Source organism: Eschrichtius robustus, chromosome 19, assembly GCF_028021215.1.
Source record: "Eschrichtius robustus isolate mEscRob2 chromosome 19, mEscRob2.pri, whole genome shotgun sequence".
NCBI classification, from domain to species: Eukaryota; Metazoa; Chordata; class Mammalia; order Artiodactyla; family Eschrichtiidae; genus Eschrichtius; species Eschrichtius robustus.
This window is the reverse complement of record NC_090842.1, coordinates 18,031,839-18,054,059: the sequence shown is the minus strand read 5'-3', so window position 1 is coordinate 18,054,059 and position 22,221 is coordinate 18,031,839. Positions and strand designations below refer to the sequence as shown.

At 37.9% G+C, this 22,221-nt stretch overlaps 1 protein-coding gene and 1 pseudogene across 1 annotated transcript in view; one reads left to right on the top strand and one right to left on the bottom strand.

Moving 5' to 3' along the window:
- The window catches only part of CYB5B (cytochrome b5 type B), a 32,644-nt gene that overhangs the window by 425 nt on the left and 9,998 nt on the right, over positions 1–22,221 (top strand). Inside the window, exons 2-3 of the mRNA XM_068527427.1 lie at positions 15,253–15,381; positions 15,925–15,954. Coding sequence (XP_068383528.1) covers positions 15,253–15,381; positions 15,925–15,954 — 159 coding nt within the window. The remainder of the gene's footprint in view (positions 1–15,252; positions 15,382–15,924; positions 15,955–22,221) is intronic.
- LOC137753522 (ER membrane protein complex subunit 3 pseudogene) lies at positions 11,964–12,710 on the bottom strand (annotated as a pseudogene).

Genomic DNA, 22,221 nt, shown 5'->3' with positions numbered 1-22,221 from the left:
GACGGAGATTGGGGGGCCTTAGGTGTGCATGCATTTCCAGCCGTCACTAAACTCTCGTGCGTTCAGTAATACCATGCCTCCGTCACATATTGAGGACTTACTGTGTGCTTGGCTAAACTCTGAGTCACCATTATGCCCACTTTACGGAAAGGGAAGCTGAGCCTCAGGGCCTCTCACCTAACAACCTAGAGCCATTCGAACCCAGGTCTGAAAGCTCCAAACCTCTGCTCTTTCCACTATGCCTTCTGAAGTGATATCATTTTTGCTTTTCATTTTCTTAAGAAGCTGAGATGCCTCCTCCTTTCCCCCCATTATGCTGCCTTTCTTTTTTCTATTTTGAGTTGACCTTGAGTCCAGAGGTTATGAGTTGATTTTTTTTTTTTTTTGGCCATTGACTCAGGTTCTGTCACCCTCTTTCGTAAATCAAGCCTGTTGTATTACGGTTTTGTTTTTTTTTTTTTTTTTTTTTTTAGGTTTTACAAGTTCTCAAGACCCTGGTACAACTGAGTGATTTTTTTTTGTTTTGTTTTGTTTGCAAGGAAACAGACTTTCAATTTGTTTAACTCTACTGAGGTGTAATTTACGTACAATAAATTGTGCCCATTTAAAATGTACAGTTTGATGAGTTTTGACAAATGTATTCACCCATGTGATCACAACTCCAATTAAGAAAGAGCATTTCCATCACCCTAAAAAGTTCCCTCTTGCTTTTTTGCAGTCATTCCCCTCACTCCCAATCCCTGAGGGTTTAGGATATTTTAAATGCTTATTTATTTATTTATGGTGTGTATTATTTTATTTTGAGTAATAGATTAACAATCTTATGGTTAATTTCTTGTACGTTTTTGCATAATATAACCCTACTATAACTGAGAAAAAGTTTTATTTCTCTTCGTTCTCTTTCTGAAGCAAATGTACTAGTAAAATTTGTTTTCTACTAATTTGGGGGCCTACGGGATAAAGCTCTACATCCTGATTCATAAATCTATAAAAACTTTTAAAACGTAAAGTTTCCCGAAAAGGACATTGTTTTATTTTATTATTTTTTAAATAAATTTTTTAAAAATTTTATTTATTTTTGGCTGCGTTGGGTCTTCGTTGCTGTTCGCGGGCTTTCTCTAGTTGAGGACAGCGGGGGCTACTCTTCCTTGCGGTGCATGGGCTTCTCATTGTGGTGGCTTCTCTTGTTGCGGAGCACAGGCTCTAGGTGCGTGGACTTCAGTAGATGTGGCTTGCAGGCTCTAGAGAACAGGTTCAGTAGTTGTGGCGCATGGGCTTAGTTGCTCCACAGCATGTGGGATCTTCCCGGACCAGGGCTCAAACCTGTGTCCCCTGCATTGGCAGGCGGATTCTTAACCACTGCGCCACCAGGGAAGTCCCTTTTTTTTTTGGTACCCCCCTTTTTTTTTTTTAAGGACATTGTTTTAAGTAAATCTTTCTAGTGGCCAATAAGTTAACATCTTAGAATTTAGTAACTTCTTGTATTTGTGGGGTGTATGGCATTTATGCTTTTAAAAGTGCTTTCCCGTTATTTCAGCCTCAAAATAACTAGTTGAGAGTGAGTTGGATAGTAGTGAGCCTTATTTTAACAGGGATATAAGAAACAGGTTCAGAGAGATTTTGGTCAGACAGTTGATTAGTGGCAGGGTGTGCTTTAGATAAATACCTTGGTTTCTCTTGTCTACACAGTATTACTTTGGAATTCTAGACTTAGGTATGTCCTTTGAGGTATGCCTCATAATAAGTTTCAAGTGTGGCTTGTAGCATGCATGGTAAAGCATAGTTCATAATGGGCCAGTAATGTTTTTCATTTGTGGTTTCATTTCCCCCCCAGTTTCTTCTTGATTGATTCAGAATAGATAATGAACTTGGAAGGAACACTCAGTGCGTGTAGTGGACATTAGTTTAATCTTGAATAGTGGTTGCCAGCCTGGTTTACCACATGCTGATGGAGCCAGAGACATCACAGGTGTGCCAGGGGCGGCCCTTCAAGCTTGAGTTGCCAATCTTTACCTGCAGTTAGCCATTCTAACTTACCTGTTCCAGCGTCTCTGTCCCTGTGTTCTTCTTCACTCCAAGTTTGGTCATTCATTCACTTACTCATTCAAATATTTATCAAGGGTCTACTAAGTGCCAGATACTGTTCTAGGTGCTGAGGATGCAGCAGCGGATAGTTAAACATTTATGCCCTCGTGGAGATTACCATCTATGGGAAGCAGAAAATAAGCAGAGTAAATAACTAAAATATATGCTATGTTAAGTGCTAAGGAGAAAAATAAAGCAGAGAAGAGGTAAGTGCTAAGAAGAAAAATAAAGCAGAGAAGAGGGCTGTGGACATGTATGGGGTGAGGGCGTGAAGATGAGGGGTTGAAATTTTAGGTATGATGGCCAGAAATAGCTTGATTAAGAAGATGACTAGAATAAAGGCCTTCTGTTAAGGGAGCTGGCCACGTGGATATCTGCAGGAAGAGCTTTCCTGGCAGAGGGAGCAAGTTCAAAGCCCTTGAGGTACAAGTATATCTAGTTTGTTTCACGAACAGTGAGGGAGGTTATGGTGGCTGGAGAGTATTAGATGAGGTCAGCATGATCAAGGAGGGGACAGGTCAAGTACAGCTTTTGTGAACCTCTGTTTAGAAAGAAAATCACATAAAAATGGTTACAATATCTTACGACATTGACTAAAACATATCAAAGTGCATCTCTCTTAGCAAGGGTAAGTATGTTTTTGTGAACCTTTGTTTCACAAAGCATGTTTTTGTGAACCTTTGTTTCAGTTAATATTCTTGTTTTCTTACTGTATCACAAGTGAGAAAAGTTTGGAAGCCATTGTTTTATGTATAATTAACCATTTCTGAAAAGAGTAATAAGCTTAACACATAGTGCTGTTTTAAAGCTTTCTATGTAATTTTTAGTGACTGTTGGCGTAAGTGGGAATACTAGGTTGGAGGGAAAAACAATACAGAAGGGAAGAAAGTAAAACTCTTTAAACCCCAAGAATTTGTTTGAATCCTTCTACATCTTCCACGCATATACCAATGTATACAGATATGTATAAGTAGAAATAGAATCATAGTATTCCTTAATTGAATCATAGTGTCTATTAATTGATTTGGTTTAATAGTAATAGTATTTCTTGGGTGCTTATTATTCTGACGGCTTACATGTAATTTCTTTTTTTAACCCTCCTGACAACCCATTTTAGAGATTAGAAAACTGAGGAGCAGATAAATAACTTTCACAAAGTCATAATGTTAAGTGGTACAGGTGGAGTTTGAACTCAGGCAGTCTGACCAGATAACCTATGCCCATTACATTAGGATTTGCCTCAATTTTTTTTCATGGCTATAGAGTATGGAATTAGGTCTGTTTTACAACCACCTTCTTCCACATCTTAGATATAATTTGGAAGGATTGGGAATGTGATAGAGGGAAGTTAGAACTAGTACCTTTTTTCTGGAACCCAGGTAATTTTTTCATTTTTTGAATAGGTCATACCGGTACATTGTGAAAAGCCTTCCTCCCATCTGCCCAGGTCGACCTCCTCCTAAAGTTAACTACTGTTGTTTGTGAATTCTTCCAGAGTTTTGTTTTGCACATACAAGCAAAAGTGAATGTAGTTCCTCCCACTCTTTTTTTTCACCTATAAGGTAACAGCATACAATACTCGCTGAAATATCCCTTGCTTTTTTCATGTAACTGTATATCTCAGGAGTCTTTCCATATCCATACCTGGAATACTCCTTTATTCTTCATAGAATTTGTTGGACTGATTATAATTTATTCAAGCATTCTCATATTTATAAACATTTGGGTTGTTAGTAATATTTTGCTATCTAGGTTTTTTTCCCCCACCTAAGTCAACTCTATTGAGATCTAATGTACATACAATAAAATGTACAGATTTTATATGTGGAGTTCAGTGAGCTTTGAAAAAATGTCTCATCTGTGTAATCACCATCACAATCACTGTATAGAACATTTCTACCATCTATGTTCCCATACAACCACTGATTTGATTTCTAACACTGCAGAACCGTATGTATTATTTGTCTAACGTCTTTCACTTAACATATCTGTGAGATTCATCTATATTTTTTCTGTGTATCAGCAATTTATTCCTATTTAGTGCTTCTTATTTCATTGTAACCATACTAAAATTTAGCTGTTTGCCTGTTGATTGACACTTGGGTTGTTTCCAATTTTTGGCTATTATGAATAAAGCTGCTATGTACTTTCATGTACAAATCTTTGTGTGGACATATGTTTTCATTCCTCTTGGGTAAATAGCTAGGAGTGAGATTGCTGGGTCATATTTTTTTGTTTTTGTTTTTAAGCAACTGCCAGACCTTTTCCCAGTCGCACCAGCAATGCATTAGTTTTCCAGTTTCTGCACATCCTCATTGACACGTTTTGTCAGTGATTTACTTTTAGCCATTCTAATGGGTGTGTGCTGGTATATAATAATGGTTTTAACTTGCATTTGCCTGATGACTAATGATGTTGAGTATCTTCATGGGCTAATTGGCCATTTGCATGTCTTGTAAAGTGTCTGTTCAGTCTTGCTCATTTTTAATTGGTTTGTTTTCTTATTATTGACTTGAAAGCAGTCTTTATATATTTTGGATGCAAGTCCTTTCAGAAATATGTATTGCGAATATTTTCTTACAGTCTGTATTTTGCCTTTTCATTTTCTTAAGTGTCTTTTGAAGAGAATTTTGGTGATATATATATATATACGCACACGCATATATATATATACATATATACATATATATATATATACACACACACATACATACATATATATACACACACATTTGGTGATATATATATAACACATTTTAATGGCTGGGTGTGGGCTTTGGGGTTCAAGAGTCTTGTTCAGTTTCCTACTTTACCGTAACCTTGGGCAGTTGTGCTCTGTAAAGGCCTTTCCCATCTCTTCAAGGGAGATAATAGTACCTACTCCACAGGGTTGTTGTTGAGACAATTGATTTAGGTAATTCATATAAAGACTTATCGTGGTACCTGGCATAAAGAGCTCAGTAAGTGTTAGTGGTTATTTTTATTAATAATAAAAAATTGTTTCCTGTAGCATCTTTTGAGTGCTTACTAACTAGCACATGCTCTGAAGATTTAAAGGTGAATTAGATGCTTTGGACTTGCTGGGAAGATGAGATCTGTGTACAAGCAATTGTCGTGCAAGGTAGAGTGGTCTTGCCTTTGGAAAGATGGAGAATGCAGGCTCTGTTTGGTGCCACGCTAGGGTACCCCTTGAAAGCTTCAGTGTCTAACTAATAACAGTTCTTACTGGATTTCTCCAAGGCTGGTCAAAAGAAAGTGCAATTTGATTGTTATCTAGCTTGTGGAATTACCAAATCTGTAGCAAGTATGCTTTCTTTCCTTGAACGGTCTCAAGTGGTTGGTCCTAGGGAAGGCTAGAAATAAGATGAGGCAAAATTTAACCTCCAGCACTGTCCAGGTGAGCTGCCCTGATCACAAATCGACCTTGGTTTATTCATGCCAGAAAGGGAGAGAGGGCAGGTGGGAGGGAAGGAGGGCAGAGTGAGTGCCCCCTAGATCTCACTATGTTCCAGGTTCTGTGCTATGTTCAGGAATACAGCCATGAATAAGACAACCATGGTCCCTGTTCTTAGGGAGCTTATAGTCTAGTGGAGGAAGAAAGATATTAAATAAATAATTGCAATTGTGATAGTACCATGAAGATGCCTAAGGAATTGTGAGAATCTGTAGCAGTGGTACCTAATATAGTGGGGATAAGGGTATGTAATCTGGTGGGAAGAAGTTATGTTTGGATCTGCAGACCTGAAATTCAGACCGTGAGCAATTGTGACTGCCAAGGTTATACCATTTCTGGCAGCCATCAAGTTAACCTCTCCTAGGTGACACCCCTGCCTTACTAGGTTCTTTCTAATCCAAATGCAAATACCTATGGACCTGCACCATTTCCTGCTGTTCACCACCCAGGTCTATTATCTTTCTCTGTGTTGTCAGACCGTTTTTTAGGAAGTAGTTTTTTTCCTCTCCAAAACTTTAACATCCATATCTTATTTTGATGAGGTATTCTGCTAATCTGTTTGGGTAGGCTGGCCTAATTTTGCAGCTTCCATAATCTTAATGTTTCTAGATTTCATTTTCCAAGTCAGGTGATCTTTAGCATATCCCTTTTGTTACATTTTTATTACATCAGCATGGAATTTCCATTCACAGAGAATTTGTGTAATTTTTTCCCAGCAAGATTTTTATTGTGTAACTGTTTGTCATTCTTCACATTCTCCTCTTTTCTGCCCATCTGTCCCCTATCCTTTCCATAGAATTAGTAATCTGGAAGTATTATTTTCTGTTAGCAATTTGTCCTCTTTCTTTTCTATATTAAAACATAAAGTTTCTGTCCTCCTTTCAGTAATACTTAGTAAATGAACTTAAGGAAAAGCCAAGAGGCTTCCCCTGCTCCCTACCACAAGCCAAAAGGCTTCCCCTGCTCCCTACCACATATTCCGTGGACAATTGACCGACTAAAACCCGTCCCAAGGGGACATTACAAAGTTTCCTTTGTATCTGTAAAGTATTTCACTTGATTATTGCTGGACTGAGATAGAAATGAGTCGATCACAGGCATTGTTTCATCAATTGAAAGTTTATGATCTTGGTTGCCATATAGTTTATTTGAAATATTTATAGTGTTATATAATTGCTTATGCATTAAAAGCTGAGACAAGATCCATTAGTCTTAAAACACAAAGGCTATCCAGTTCAGAAGAATCGTTTTTGCAAATTCATATGCGATTTAAAAGCAAAGCAGATCCTAGAAAAAATGGGAAATGTGTACTGCCTTATATTACGTTTACTTAATAAAAACAGGGAGAAACTTATGATTGTCCAATAGATTTGAGTAGCACTGGTAACCAACCAATCTAGGTGACTGAGGATAACCTCCAGACTCCTTGGTCTTATTTGTTTTGTTTTGCTGTGATTCAGACAAAGGTAAACTTTTGGGCTTACGTTAATTATAGGTATGTAAACCTAGCTTTTTTTGTGTGTGGGTAAAATATATATAACATAAAAATTTGCTATTTTAACCATGTTTAACTGTACTATTAGGTGGCATTAATCGCATTCACAGTTTGTGCAACCAACATCACTGTCTATTTCTAAAACTTTTTCATTACCCCAAACAGAAACTCCGTAACCATTAGGCTATAACTACCCTCTCATCACTCTTCCCAAGCCCCTGATACAACCTCTAATTTACTTTGTGTCTCTATGAATTTGCCTATTCTAGCTACCTGATATAAGTAGAATCATACAATATTTGTCCTTTTGTATCTGGCTTCTTTTACTTAGCATGGTTAGGTTTTTAAATTTTTATTTTTATTATGGTAAAACATACGTAACATAAGATTTACTATTTTAACCATTTAAAACCATTAAGCGTACAGTTCAATGGCATTAAGTACATTCACACTGTTGTGTGTCTATCACCATCAACTGTTTCTAGAAATTTTTCATCATCTCAAATTGAAACTGTACCCATTAAACAATAACTTCCCATTGCCACCTCCTCCCAGCCACTGGTAATCACTGTTCTACCTTATGTCTCTGTGAATTTTACTGTTCTAAGTACCACATGTAGATGGAATCATACAGTATTTGTTGTTTTTGTATCTGACTTATTTCACTTAGAATAATGTCTTCAGGGTTCATCCATGTTGTAGCATGTTTCAGAATTTCACTCCTTTTTAAGGCTGAATAGTATTCCATGATATGTGTATACCACGTTTTGTTTGTCTGTTCTTCCATTCTTCAGTGGACATCTGGGTTGTCTGCACCTGTTGGCTATTGTGAACAATGCTACAGTGAACATTGGCATACAAGTGTCTGTTTGAGTCTTTGTTTTCAGTTCATTTGGATATATACCTAGCAGTGGAATTGCTGGGTCGTATGGTAATTATATTATAATTAGATATTTGAAGACACTCCAAACTGTTTTCCACAGCAGCTGTACCATTTTACATTCCCACCAGCAATGGATGAGGGTTCTAACCTCTCCATGGAACACTTGTAATTTTTCTTTTTTTCAGTCATAGCCATCCTAGCAGGTGTAAAGTGGTATCTTTTTGTGGTTCAATTTGCATTTCCCTAATGACTAATGATGTTAAACATCCTTTCATGTGCTTATTCGTTCTGTGTATCTTCTTGGGAGAAATGACTATTCAAGTTTTTTGCCCCTTTTTAAATTGGATTGTTTGTCTTCTTGTTGTTAAGTTAGATTTCTTTATATATTATGGATGTTAATCCTTGATTAGATATGTGACTTGCAAATATTTTCTCCCATTCAGTAGGTTGTCTTTTCACTTTCTTGATAATGTCCTCTGACATTTTGATGGAGTAAGTCCTTACGTATCAGCAGTTACTTTAAATGTAAATGGATTAAACTCTCCAGTCAAAAGACAGAGGTTGGCAGAATGGATAAAAATACATGGTCTAACTATATGCCATCTGTAGGAGACTCACTTTAGATTCAGAGACACTAATAGGTTGAAATTGAAAGAACGGAATCATATTCCATGCAAATAATAACAAAATAAGAGTAGAGGTGGCTATACTAATATTAGATGAAAGAGATATTAAATCAAAAAAAAGCTTTTAATGGGCAGAGAGTTGTTTTATTTTGGCCATGCCCTGTGGTTTGTGGGATCTTAGTTCCCTGGCCAGGGATTGAACCCATACCCCCTGCATTGGGAGCACAGAGGCTTTTTAAAAATTAAATAATTAATTAATTTTTTGGGCTGTGTTGGGTCTCCGTTGCTGTGCGTGGGCTTTCTCTAGTTGTGGCAAGCAGGGGCTACTCTTCATTGTGGTGCGTGGGCTTTTTATTGCAGTGGCTTCTCGTTGCAGAACATGGGCTCTAGGCATGTGGGCTTTAGTAGTTGCAGCATGCAGGCTCAGTAGTTGTGGTGCACGGGCCTAGTTGCTCTGCGGCACGTGGGATCTTGCCAGACCAGGGATTGAACCTGTGTCCCCTGCACTGGCAGGTGGATTCTTAATCACTGCGCCACCAGGGAAGTCCTGGGAGCAAGGAGTCTTAGTCACTGGACTGCCAGGAAGTCCCCATAGAGTTTTAGTTTTACAAGACAAAAAGTTCTGAAATAGATGGTGCTGGTGGTTGCACTGTTTTACATTCCCAGGGTTATAATTTCTTACATCCAAATCAACACTTGTTATTTTCTGTTTTTTTGATGATAGACATCCTAATGGGTGGGAGGTGGTATTTCATTGTGGTTTTGATTTGCATTTCCCCAGTGACTACTAATGTTGAGCATCTCTTCGTATGCTTGTTGGTCATTTGTGTGTCATCTTCAGAGAAATGTCTATTCAACTCTTCTGCCCATTGTATAATCAGGTTATTTGATTTGTTGTTGAATTTTAGGAGTTCTTTATATACTCTGGATATTAACCCCTTATGATTTACATATCTTTTGTTCTGTTGGTTGTCTTTTCACTCTGATTGTGTCCTTTGATGTATAAAACTTTTTAAGTTTGAGGTAATCCCATTTGTCAACTTTTGCTTTTGTGGCCTTTGCTTTTGATGTCATATCCAAGAAAGTATCACTAAGTCCAATGTCATAAAAGCTTTTCCCCTGATTTTATAGTTTTGGGTCTTACGTTTAGATCTTTAATCCATTAAGAGTTCATTTTTGTACATGATATAAGGTAAGGGTCCATCTTCATTCTTTTGCATGTGAATAGTCAGTTTTCCCAGTACTATTTGTTGAAGAGACTGTCCTTTCCCTGTTGAGTGGTCCTGGCACCCTTGTCAAAGATCATTTGACTATACATAGAGTATACGCAAAGGTAGTTGTGTCTATGATATTTTGGAACTTATTTTCCCACTATTTCTATATTCCTAAGATTTAGCCATATGGTGTCACTCTAGTAAGTGACCACATTTGGATATCCACCATCTAGGACATTATAACATCCTGGAACCTCTCCTTGTAGACCCTCCCAATCACTGCCTCCTTCCTCATTCCCAGAGGTACTGGCTCTCTTGACTTTAACACTATAGAATAGATTCATTTTGCCCTTTTCTTTTCTTTTCTTTTTTTCTTTTTTTGGCAGCACCGTGCGGCATGCGGGATCTTAGTTCCAACCAGGGATCGAACCTGTGCCCGCTGCATTGGGAGCTCGGAGTCTTAACCACTGGACCGCCAGGGAAATCCCTTGTTTTGCCTATTTTTGAACTTTTTTACAAATGAGTATCCCAGTATATATTGTTTTGTGTCTGGCATCTTTGGTTCAATATATTATATTCTTTTGTGCATATTGCAGTGCTTCATTCTTTTTCATAGCTGATTAGGATTCTATTGTATGATTATACCCCAGTTTATTCATATTCTCCTTATGGATATTGGGTTGTTTCAGGTTTAGGGTCATAATGAATAATGATGCTATGATCATCTGTGTGTGTGTATGTGTGTATAAGTTCATATATCTATACACATTTCTCGAGTATATACTTAGGGAATTGATTTTATTTTTTTAGAATGAAATTTTTATTGAGATAACAAGATTCATATGCAGTTATAAAAGAAATAATAGACCCTTTGTACTTTTTACCCATTTCCCCGTACTGGTAAAATTTTGCACAACTGTAGTACAATATCCTACTCAGGATATTGATACTGATACAATCCACAGATATTATTGTGACTTCCCCAGTTTTACTTCCATAAAACTGGTCTTAAAGAGAAAACAAGATGGTTTAATTTGTTGAGTCAAGAATCATTCATTCTTGATTACAGTACTCAACATGCAAATTACATTTAACTGTTGGTATAGAATGGCACACTGCTACTTCCCTAGGACATTTAATTCAGACAGAATTATCCCTGGGCAACCGTTATCTTTGTATCTGCCAGCAATTGCCCTATCTTCCTTCTTATAACAGTATGTAAACTCTCATATCCAGAATAACTGGGTCCTTAGTTCAGCTGAGTGGTTACATACAGTACAGAACCATTGATTTTTTTTTTCCACCCCTGTGTATTTAATATATTCTGAGATCCAGATCAAGAATCTCCCATATTTAACCTATCTTTGGTCATCCTGAAGGCACTTGAGAATCCAGCAGTATATCAGGGTCATTAGCTTTCCCTGGACAGTATTAAGAGATATAGAAAGTTTGCTAAGTCTGTCCTGGCCCTGAGTATTCACTCTGAAAAAGAGTTTATTTGAATAAAGTTTGGACTCATTTGCTCTTTATGTCATTCTGTAGGCTCAAAATGAACAATACAGAGAGACTTGTTTTGCTCATACATAGTTTCTAAATTTTCAGTAATGAAAATTATTAGTTTTTTAAAGGAAGTTATAAAAATACTAGCACATAAATTAAATATAAAAATACAGGGTATTCGGATCCCAAGAAAACGGGAGTTTACTGTGGTCTAGAAGTCAGGCTGATTGCACATGATAATTAGTTATAATTGGCAATGTTTCTTCCAAAGATTGAATTTTTGCTAAGTTTTTATATATTATCACTAGCTTGAGTTTCCCCCTTTCTCTGCCTTTCATTTCTACAGGCACCAGAAGGAAATTTTAAAACATTTTAAAAATAGCTCTTTCCTTATAAGTCACCCAGCACACAGGCCTCGTTTCTTCTAGTTTCAAATATAAAAAAGAACCTGGGTCAGACAAGAATGATCCTTGTTGCATGCCCATCAGTTCATGCATTTTCCTTTTTATTCTGTGAGTCTCCAGTGCAAACAAAAGCTAAAAGGTTAAGGACTACTCCAAGTTCCCAAGAGCTAATCCCTGGTTGGCCTTCAAAAAGAGGTCTGTAATTCATTTTTGAATATGCCTTCCAAGTGGAGGCGTTTGGCCATCTGCTCCTCTTTGACATCACCTGGTGCCCTCTGGTGATCTGTTAGCTCCAAAACTTTTCACTTTGTCTTGAAAGCTTTCTTGGTATCTGTGGTGGGCATGGCCATGGCTGCTCCAGTCATCTGTGTCTCCATCATTCCTGATTGGTCATTGGCATTATCTTGGCCCACATTTGGAGAGTGAATGCTCTGAAGCCCAAATACACAGCAGAAGTACCAGGATGCAGCTATCAATAATGGGTAGTTTGATTCCTTTCTGTAGCGTAGGCTTACATAGGGTCATTGGAAATAACACTTTGTGATAAAGCCTAAGAATGTCATGTTGATCCATCCATCCACCAATAAGAATCACAGCGAGGACATTTGTGACATTCTCTTTCATCACATCTGTGAGCATCGTGGGATCAGTTGTAGGAGAAGGTGGTATTATTTTCCCCCTTTTTTTTTTTTTTTTTGAAAACTCCATCCTCTGGGTTCTTGAAGTAACATTTTTATGTCAAGGACTGTTTGGGAATATAATTTCCATTTTCCCTGAGGACTGTGCTTTGAATTAGGACTTAACTAATTTCAGATATTTGCTCCTGGGTGAGCTTCTTGTCACTCTGCAGTAGGATAGACACCTAGTGGTGGATCACACCCCCAGGTGATGATAAAGATGGGCTGGACCACCCAGAGGCTCATGTCGGAGTTGAGCAGCAGCTCACTGAGAGCCAGTCCGACCAGGGTCATGGGGCTTCTCCTCCCTGGGGCACTGGGGCTCCTCTTGGGATTCTCCTCAGGGACTTTTCCGTCCTGCAGCCTGGGCATTATCTTGGCTCAGGGCTGGCCTGGGCTCTGCTGTGGCCTCAGGCCTAGTGCATTGCCTCTGGCTGGGCTGCTGTTTGATCTTAAATAATGTCTGAAGTTTATAGAGTTCTAAAACAGTAACGAAGGGTTCCCTGAAATATTTTTGCTTGCTCTAAACCATCTGTATTAAGACCACATTTTGGAGTGAGAGTTATTTTACTAAACCCTTTTTTTTGACCACTCTGACCCTCCTTGCCTCTGTGAAAAAAAAAAAGTAGGCTATAAAACAGTATATACCATATGAATTCATTTTTATGAAGACACAAAACCTTTTCATCACTGCCTAGTACATTAAATTGTAAGTACTCAATAAAAATTGAAGCATAACAATTGAAATGGTTGAATGAATGGACAGGAAAAATAGTTTTATGCACCAAAATGTTAACTAACTGTACTTATTTCTGTTATAAAGCTATAGTTGATTCGTTATTCTTTTTTTTTCTCATACAGTAGGAAAAAAAAGTATAAAAGGGTTGCTTATTTATTTATTTATGATGAGAGATTGGTGAAAATGAAAATACTTTATAGTTGTAGAAAGAGCTATGTAGGGAGTCAAACTCATCCATTCTCTGGAGTATCTGAAACAACTAAGACATTTTGTTATCCTTTTACTCTGAAAGGCAGCATAATAGTTGGGATGTGTCATAAGGAAAAAATATCTTCCATAGTTTAGATACATAGAGCAAGTTGGGATGCAATTCCAAAAATAATAGCTTACCAGGGCTGAGAGGGTTCAGATGTAACAACAGTTGAGTGGCAGCTGTCTAACTCTTGCTTCAAAACAGCATGCTTAATGCTGGGGTGGGAGACCCATCACTGGGTGGAGACCTTTTAGGAGACAAAAATAGAAGTTTCCTTATCCTCACGGATCTCAGAGGCAAGTGACTGACTGGGAGGTTACACTTAGAGTTTTTGTGCTTCCGTTGAATTCATCTTTAAAGTAGGGATGATAATATTATTCCTGCTTAAAAGGTTGTTATAAAAAGTAACTACTGGTTCCTTAAAAAACTAAAAATAGAACTACCATAAGACCCAGCAATCCCACTACTGGGCATATACTCTGAGAAAACCATAATTCAAAAAGAGTCATGTACCAAAATGTTCATTGCAGCTCTATTTACAATAGCCAGGACATGGAAGCAACCTAAGTGTCCATCATCGGATGAATGGATAAAGAAGATGTGGCACATATATACAATGGAATATTACTCAGCCATAAAAATAAATGAAATGGAGGTATTTGTAGTGAGGTGGATGGAGTTAGAGTCTGTCATACAGAGTGAAGTAAGTCAGAAAGAGAAAAACAAATACAGTATGCTAACACATATATATGGAATCTAAGGAAAAAAAAAAAAAGGTCATGAAGACCTAGTGGCAAGACAGGAATAAAAACACAGACCTACTAGAGAATGGACTTGAGGATATGGGGAGGGGGAGGGGTAAGATGTGACAGGGTGAGAGAGTGGCATGGACATATATACACTACCAAATGTAAAATAGATAGCTAGTGGGAAGCAGCCGCATAGCACAGGGAGATCAGCTCGGTGCTTTGTGACCACCTAGAGGAGTGGGATAGGGAAGGGTGGGAGGGAGGGAGACGGAAGAGGGAAGAGATATGGGAACATATGTATATGTATAACTGATTCACTTTGTTATAAAGCAGAAACTAACACAAGCAATTATACTCCAATAAAGATGTTTAAAAAAAAAAAAATTGTTTTCTGAGTAGGTAATACTGTACTTGGGAAACCAATTTCAGAAGGGTGTACAGTGAAAAGTCTTCCTTGCACCTGTCTCCCAGCCACCAGGTTCCCTTAAATGTTTCTGGAGAGATTTTATGCATATGCATGCATATGCATGCATATGTATATCTGCTTTTTAAAATGATAGATGATAGTACATTATACTAACTATACCTTTCTCTTGTTGAGTACAGAGTATTTCCTATCCTTATCTCATATAATACTCACAATAGTAGTTAAGATAGGTACTCATATTGTCTCCATTTTACAAATAAGGAAACAAAGACATCTCAATTTCTTAATAACTTATCCAAGGTATATAGCATGTAAGTTATAGATAGAATCTACTTTCTAGGTATAGAGGCAGTTATTTTGGTATTATTTATTTATTTAGCTTTAAAGTTTGAAACCATTTCAAACTTACAGAAAAGTTGCAGGAGTAGAATAATAGTCTTTCTTTGGCTTTCCTAACCTTGATATTTTTGGAGATCACAGCTGGTCGTTTTGTAGAATATCCCTCAATTTGCGATTGTCCTAGGTTTCCTCACAGTTAAACCCACATTATGCATTTTTGGCCAAAAGACACAGGAGTTACGTTGTTTTCTCCCCATTGCATCCTGTCGTGGGGTATGCAGTGCTGATTCGTCCCATTGCTGCCATTAAAGGGAGAAAAGGGAAAAGAGGAGAAGGGAAGGGGAAGTAGCTTACATTAGTTAGCTTTTCAGACAGCCCTGTCTTCAGTATATATCTTTTCCTTGTAGCATCCTGGCGGAGAAGAGGTTCTGCTGGAACAAGCTGGTGGAGATGCAACTGAAAGTTTTGAAGATGTAGGCCACTCCTCTGATGCCAGAGAAATGCTCAAACAGTACTATATTGGTGATGTGCATCCGGTAAGAATTAGCTGAGCTCTAGGAGTGCTTGTAGAGAGAGGAAGCTATCCAACAGCCACAGATCGTGATGAGGGAATGAGTTACTAAAATGGAAATTCGTTCAACCCAGCCATCAGGCTAAATTTTCTCCAAAATCATCTAGCCTTACTGTGCTAAGATAGAGCTTCTTGTCTGTAAATCAACACATATAGTGTCTATGAAAAGGAACTGATTTTGGAGGTGGGGTTATTTTTGATCGATTTTTTTGTAATGCAGTTATTATCTCTACCTAAAATAGTGGTTTGGTTGTTCTTGCAAATTCATTGCTAAAAGTGGTAACTGTGGACTTTTAAAACCATACCATTCTTACAGGGGACCCTGATATACTCAGAGTCAGGGATGCAGGGGTGGGGGAGTGGGCAGTACCCTTCTGTAGACCCTGGCATCTCCCAGGGAATTACTACTACCAGAATGTAGTCTCATGTTCCAAAGTTAGAAATAAGCAGGTAATGAGAGTTCGTTTAGCTGTGTCTTAAAATATTATTTGTTTTCCTCTTTAAACAGAATGACCTTAAACCCGGAAGTGATGGCAAGGTAAGAAGTCCTCTATTTCTCTTGTGTCTTTCAAGTGTTTATATTTCTATTTACTCAAATAAAATTGCTTTTTTTTTTTTTTTTTAATGTATTGTAACAAGAGAAGTGTTTACTTTTCCCCCAAACAAAAATCCTGTTTTTCAGGAATTTGGACTCAGTACTATTTCAGGAAAAAAGAATAGCTGAGTCTTGAACAGTAGGAACATTGTGTTCATGCTTCTATTTGCTTTTTTAAAAAATTGAAACTCTAAAGCCATGCCCCGTATTGCTTTGAAAGAAATTAGTTTATAGGTTCAGTTGTAGAAAAGTATTTCTTATTCTTACATTTAATAGTATAGACGATAATAATTGCTTCTGTGTTGGAAAAAGAATTGGAAGGTCGATTTACTCTTGCAAGTCTTAGAATGAGTTGTAGACTGGAACAATTGAGTAATTGACTGGAACAGGCCTTTCTGTCCCTGTTCCCCTATGGTGTAGGCTCAAATAGGCCTACACACCCTTCCCATTCACACAGTGATACCGTAAAAACAAAAGATTAAATATTTGAAAACCTTAATGTGTACTGCATAATGTACCAGGAAGAAAATATGAAAGCATTTTTGCTTCCCACAAGCTGGATGGTTCATCTCCCTTATTCCCCCACTTTTTTCTCGCCATTTTCCTTGACTCTTCCCCTACCCTGTAATTTAAAGGGACAGCAGTTAGTTGTCACCCAGAACATCATGGAGGCAATGTTCCCTCCTCTTTTCCTCCTTCTAGCTTCTTGCTTCCCTTTCCTCATTGAGCTGGTTTTACTGAACACGTGTGACACAGCAATTAAAGTTGACCTAGACACAAGAATTCTTTCAATTCAAGAGATTGCTTGATGGTATCTGCCACCTGTTGCTCTGCCATCCAGAGTGCTTGTGTAAATTAACTCTTCCGTCTTGCTGCACTCTGCTACTCTGAACTGTTGAATTGTTTATGAAGGGGGCATGAAATAGTTCTTTAAATGCTTTGTGAGCACTGTTGGTTTGTTTGTCCTCCCCTCCTAACACATGTGCTATCCATTCTTGAATCTTCACTTGTGTAATTAAGGTAAAATTTGAACTAAGCATGGCTTGTTTGGTATATTGAACATGTCCAGAAACCATTGCTCTCAGAGGTCAACATTTGATTCAAGGGATGTTCCCATTTGTACAAGAGAAGCACCTTGTATCCAGGAGGCATAACCCACTTCTGCACAGCACTGTGAGAACACCCATTATATTTAAGACAAATAAAATTGTGGGGGAGTTATAATGTCTAGAAGTCTACCAATTGCTTCTTGTTGCCATTTTTCTTCCTTGGTAGTATAGTATGTAGTTAGGACCATTCTTAGGAATGGAGAGCAAGCAGTGTTTTTCAAATTCTATTCCTTGTACCACCTGTATTGTAATCTCTTGGCGTGTTTTCTGAAATGTATATTTCCTGGGCTGCCATTACTACTACTGATTCATGATCTCTGGAGGTGGGAATTTGTGCTTAAAGTAACCCAGATAGCCAAACACCAGACTGTGCTGAATGACATGCCCATCTTTTTGTTTGAAAACTTAGGGAACTTTAGTTCTCTTCTGTGGAAAGCACTGTCTGCCTTCTATATATAGGCCAAAGAATTAACTAGAGATGTCTCAGATAAATTAAAACTGTTGAGCCTTGGACTTTCTGTAAGAAATAAAGAAAAAGAAACCCTTTTAACTGGTGAGATTTGGTGAAATTCTGTAAAAATTTAGAAGTCTCCAAATGTAGTTTGGCCCCAGCCTGGCTTAAAGAGTGATTAAAGGCAGTGTTTTCAAGGCTGTTTTTATCATGTCTGCTATACCCAAAGGATAGTCTCCATTAAATAGTGAGTCTGATGATTGAGTGTTTCCAGTCACACTGCTGTACTTCAGGCAGATCCAAGACCACCTACATAGGTTGTCATTGAGCTATAGTCCAGCCTGATTTTAGTTCCAGGAAGAAATTCTTGATCCTTCACGTTTATTTCTTACATGGGTTTTAAAGAGGCACTTCTGTGTCTAGGCTGCAGGTGTCTCTTTTCTTACTTTTTTTTACATTCACCATGAAGAAGTAAATGTAAAGTTCATTTCATTAATACTTTCTTTTGGTTAAGGTTTCAGAACCTCTGTGAGGAAGTGATTTTTTTTTTTTAATGCCTAATTAAGAGGTGTCTTCTGCCTTTCGCGACAGTTTTCATTTTCATTCTTCCTTTATTTTTCTGCTTCTCTCCTCCCTCCACAGCTCCAAGCTCCATGTCTCTTCCCTGCCTGAAACTACCTCGCCACCCCCTCAAAAAAACTTTTTTTAAAAAAAAAACACCCAAAACATGCTATTCTAGAGTGTAAATCAGAAACTTTTTCCCAGTATTTTGGAAACTACCTTTCATACTGCTTTTGCTATGACATGAGTAAATAAATAATTGATGGTCACCATTGTTTCCTTGTTAGACTGATAATGCCTGAGGTTCAGGACCCTGAAATGTTTGTTACAGTACTATAACTTAAAAGCTTAAAAACTACAGATCTGGCAACAGATGTTTTTCTTACCTGCTTCAGTCAAAGATAACTAACTAGAATTAACAACCCTTTTTGTCTCTAAATCTCTACCTGGCTGGATTAGTCCCCATGCTGAGAGCCATCAATCTTCCATTCATACTTAAGTTAACACTTTTCTGGTCTGCTTTGAGTTATGGAAACTCACCTTAGAAACTGTTTTCTGTGCCAGTTTGCCTGCCTGCCTACCTACTGTGCTAAAGTAACCTAGACACATTTGTGGTCCATGAGGTCTCTCTTTGGATTATGGGTTTACTTCTTGGTTAACATTTTTATCACTCAGTCTACCTTCAGTTCAGGAGATAAGGAACATACAAATGCTAACCTGACTAAAAAAAGTGGCACCATTTCATTCATTTATTCAACAGATATTATCTAGGTGACAGTTAAACTGCTTCACTAGTCAAATCTCATTACAGTGCATAGACCCAATAACCTGACCATTTTTCCATTTAACTTTTTTGAATGGGTAGTTTGTGGTGTACATGGTTAAAAATTCAAATAGTACAAAAAGTGTACTATAAAAATGACTGCCATCGCCAGCTCTGTCTCCCAGTTCCCCTTCTCCTGAGGTAACCAGCTACCATTTTCTTGTTTACTCTTCCAAAGAGATTCTGTGCATACATACATATAAATAGGTGGATGGATGGATAGATAGACTGATTGATCAGTAGACAGACCAACCATCCCTTCCTTTAAAAATCTCATAGGTGCTGTTCTGCCCCTTGCTTCTTTCTACTAAAAAATTTTATCTTAGTGATTGTTCCTTATCAATTTATAAAGATCTCTCTCATTCTCTTTAATACTTAGTATTCCATAGACAAAAGCTTTGATGAGATGACATTTGCTATAACAGGATTTGATCTGTTTCTTTTTTTTAAGGAAGTAAGATTGTCTCTATAAAGGCTTAACATGGTTATTTTTGGGTTTTTTTTTTTTTGGTTTTTTTCTGGTTGCATTGGGTCTTCGTTGCTGCACACGGGCTTTCTGTAGTTGTGGCGAGCAAGGGCTACTCTTCATTGTGGTGGCTTCTCGTTGAGGAGCACGGGCTCTAGGCACGCAGGCTTCAGTAGTTGTGGCACACAGGCTCAATAGTTGTGGCTCACGGGCTCTAGAGCGCAGGCTCAGTAGTTGTGGCACACGGGCTTAGTTGCTACGCGGCATGTGGGATCTTCCCAGACCAGGGGTCGAACCCATGTCCCCTGCATTGGCAGGCGGATTCTTAACCACTGCGCCACCAGGGAAGTCCCTTAACGTGTTTCTTAAACTTCATTTTTTAACTTAAAAAATTTAACTTTTGAAATTTAGTGAACTCCGTCTGTGTTAGAAGCAATTTATAACTTGCATTTAAAGGCAGATACATTTTTTTCTCCCAGGTGCTACAGACTTTTGTTATACAGTTTTCTATTACATGTACGTAAAGTATTATACATACATAGCATTCAGTTTACCTTCTCTTTTATGGGAGGGAAACTAAAAAGAATGCATGCTTTATAGTTATGTAATGTAGTTAGTTGGTTGCATCATACTAAAAATTTCCTTTTAAGAATTGTTAAATATTCCTATCATATCTACAACCTAATTTATTAACGTTTAAAATGGGTATGCAGATGCCCTTTAGATGAGTAGTGCTTGCTATTTACCAAAGAATTTTGTATGGTGGTTTCATTGTTGCCTGATTCTTTTTCCGTAACATGTGTATTTTGTAACGTAATCTTTTGAAATAAAGCATAGAATGTAATGGCAAGATCACTCTTGAAAGACAAAATACCCTTTCCTGAGGAATCTGAAGGCTTAGTGTCTTCTTGTAATGCTTTATTTAGAAATGATGTGTAGTTTTGCAAAGCAAGATGTCAGAAGGACAAGGTAACATCTTTTGCAAATCAGCCCTCCAGTGTTATAACAAGTATTTCACTTCTTGGGTCCCAGTAAATTAGTGTCTGAGGGTTTTAATTTTTTTTCTTCAGTGATGTCTTATGTATCTTATCATAATGGGTTCTTGAGAGAGTTGTATAGAAATTTGTTTTAGCAGGTGTTTTTCATCTTTGAATTTGCCCTTATGTACAGGGAAATATTATTTATATGACTGGGCTGACTCTAGGGATTTATGCTTTACAATACAGTAATTGTTAAACTGTATTCTCATCTAGAAAGAAATTTTAGTACATTAGAGCGTCATGAGAAGGCTGTCCTCAAGATCCACACCACATGGCCATGAAAATATTGAAATCATATACTTTCAAAACTCAGACTTTTTAGGTTGTATGATGAACCTAAAACTAAAATTTATATAGTGTTAGCTAATGTTACACAGTCCATTGTATTATGGGGGAAAAATCCTTTGCAGTAGTGTTTGAAGCCCAAAGTTCCCAAGTTGTTTTTCATAAGTTTCTGGCCACATAGAAACCAAATTATTCTAAATAAAAAGCTGCAAAAACTACCAGACCACCCAAATACTCATTAAATTTGCTGAAGGTGTCCTGTGGTTTAAAATCCACTTCTTCCAATTTTAAATACTTGGAATCCTCTTGGAATGGCGAACATTCAATTTAGGAATTAAAACATAAGCTTCTTATATACCTTATATTTCCCTTTTATTTAAACCTCTGAAAGTCTAAGTATAAACTGTTTAGGCTGAAGATACACATAACGCTCTGTCTATATGTTTGAATGCATCATAACTATAATTTTGGCGCATTGTTTCCTACGTTTATGTTCTGGTGACAAAGTACGCCATTCCTTAAGCATGTGTTCTCCTCCCATTTTTTTTTTTTTTTTAATAAATTTATTTATTTATTTTTGGCTGCGTTGGGTCTTCATTGCTGCGTGTGGGCTTTCTCTGGTTGCGGCGAGCGGGGGCTACTCTTCATTGCGGTGCGCGGGCTTCTCATTGTGGTGGCTTCTCTTGTTGCGGAGCACGGGCTCTAGGCGCGTGGGCTTCAGTAGTTGTGGCTCGCAGGCTCCATAGTTGTGGCTCGCGGGATCTAGAGCGCAGGCTCAGTAGTTGTGGCGCACGGGCTTAGTTGCTCCATGGCATATGGGATCTTCCCACACCAGGGCTCGAACCCGTGTTCACTGCATTGGCAGGCGGATTCTTAACCACTGCGCCACCAGGGAAGCCCTCCTCCCATGTTTTTTCATAAACAGGGTTCATAGTGAAATCACCCCCCACTGACCCCCAAATCCCTTCCCATATGTTTGCCAATTATGACATTTCTTTGTCATTCTTTTAACCACATCAGCGAGGGTTAGTGCTCACGGCACACTGTCTCTCGGGAGAGTATCTGGAAGAACACATCTTTACGTACGTGCTGGAAAACAGAAACATCTCTGTGTGGTTGTGCTCCTTCAGTCTTCCTTCTTGGACGTGGGAGAATGGTATTAACTTCTCTCTAATCTTTAGAAGTCTGCTCTTGTAGGTTTTGCTAAAATGCCCTTGGGTCGGAAAATTGTGTTGAGTTAATTGAATATGACTTTAGAATTCAGGTTCATCTGATTTGAGCCTTTCAGTTCACAGGTGAGGAAACTGATTTATCATTGAGCTTGAGGATATTAGACATAATTTCAGTTATAATCAGCTTTAATAAAAAGGTTACTCAAATATTATGAAATATTTCCTCTTGTCCTACAAAGTCCATGTTAGTATTTGTATGTATATAAATATATTTATTTACTTATTTATTTTATGAGGGAATTA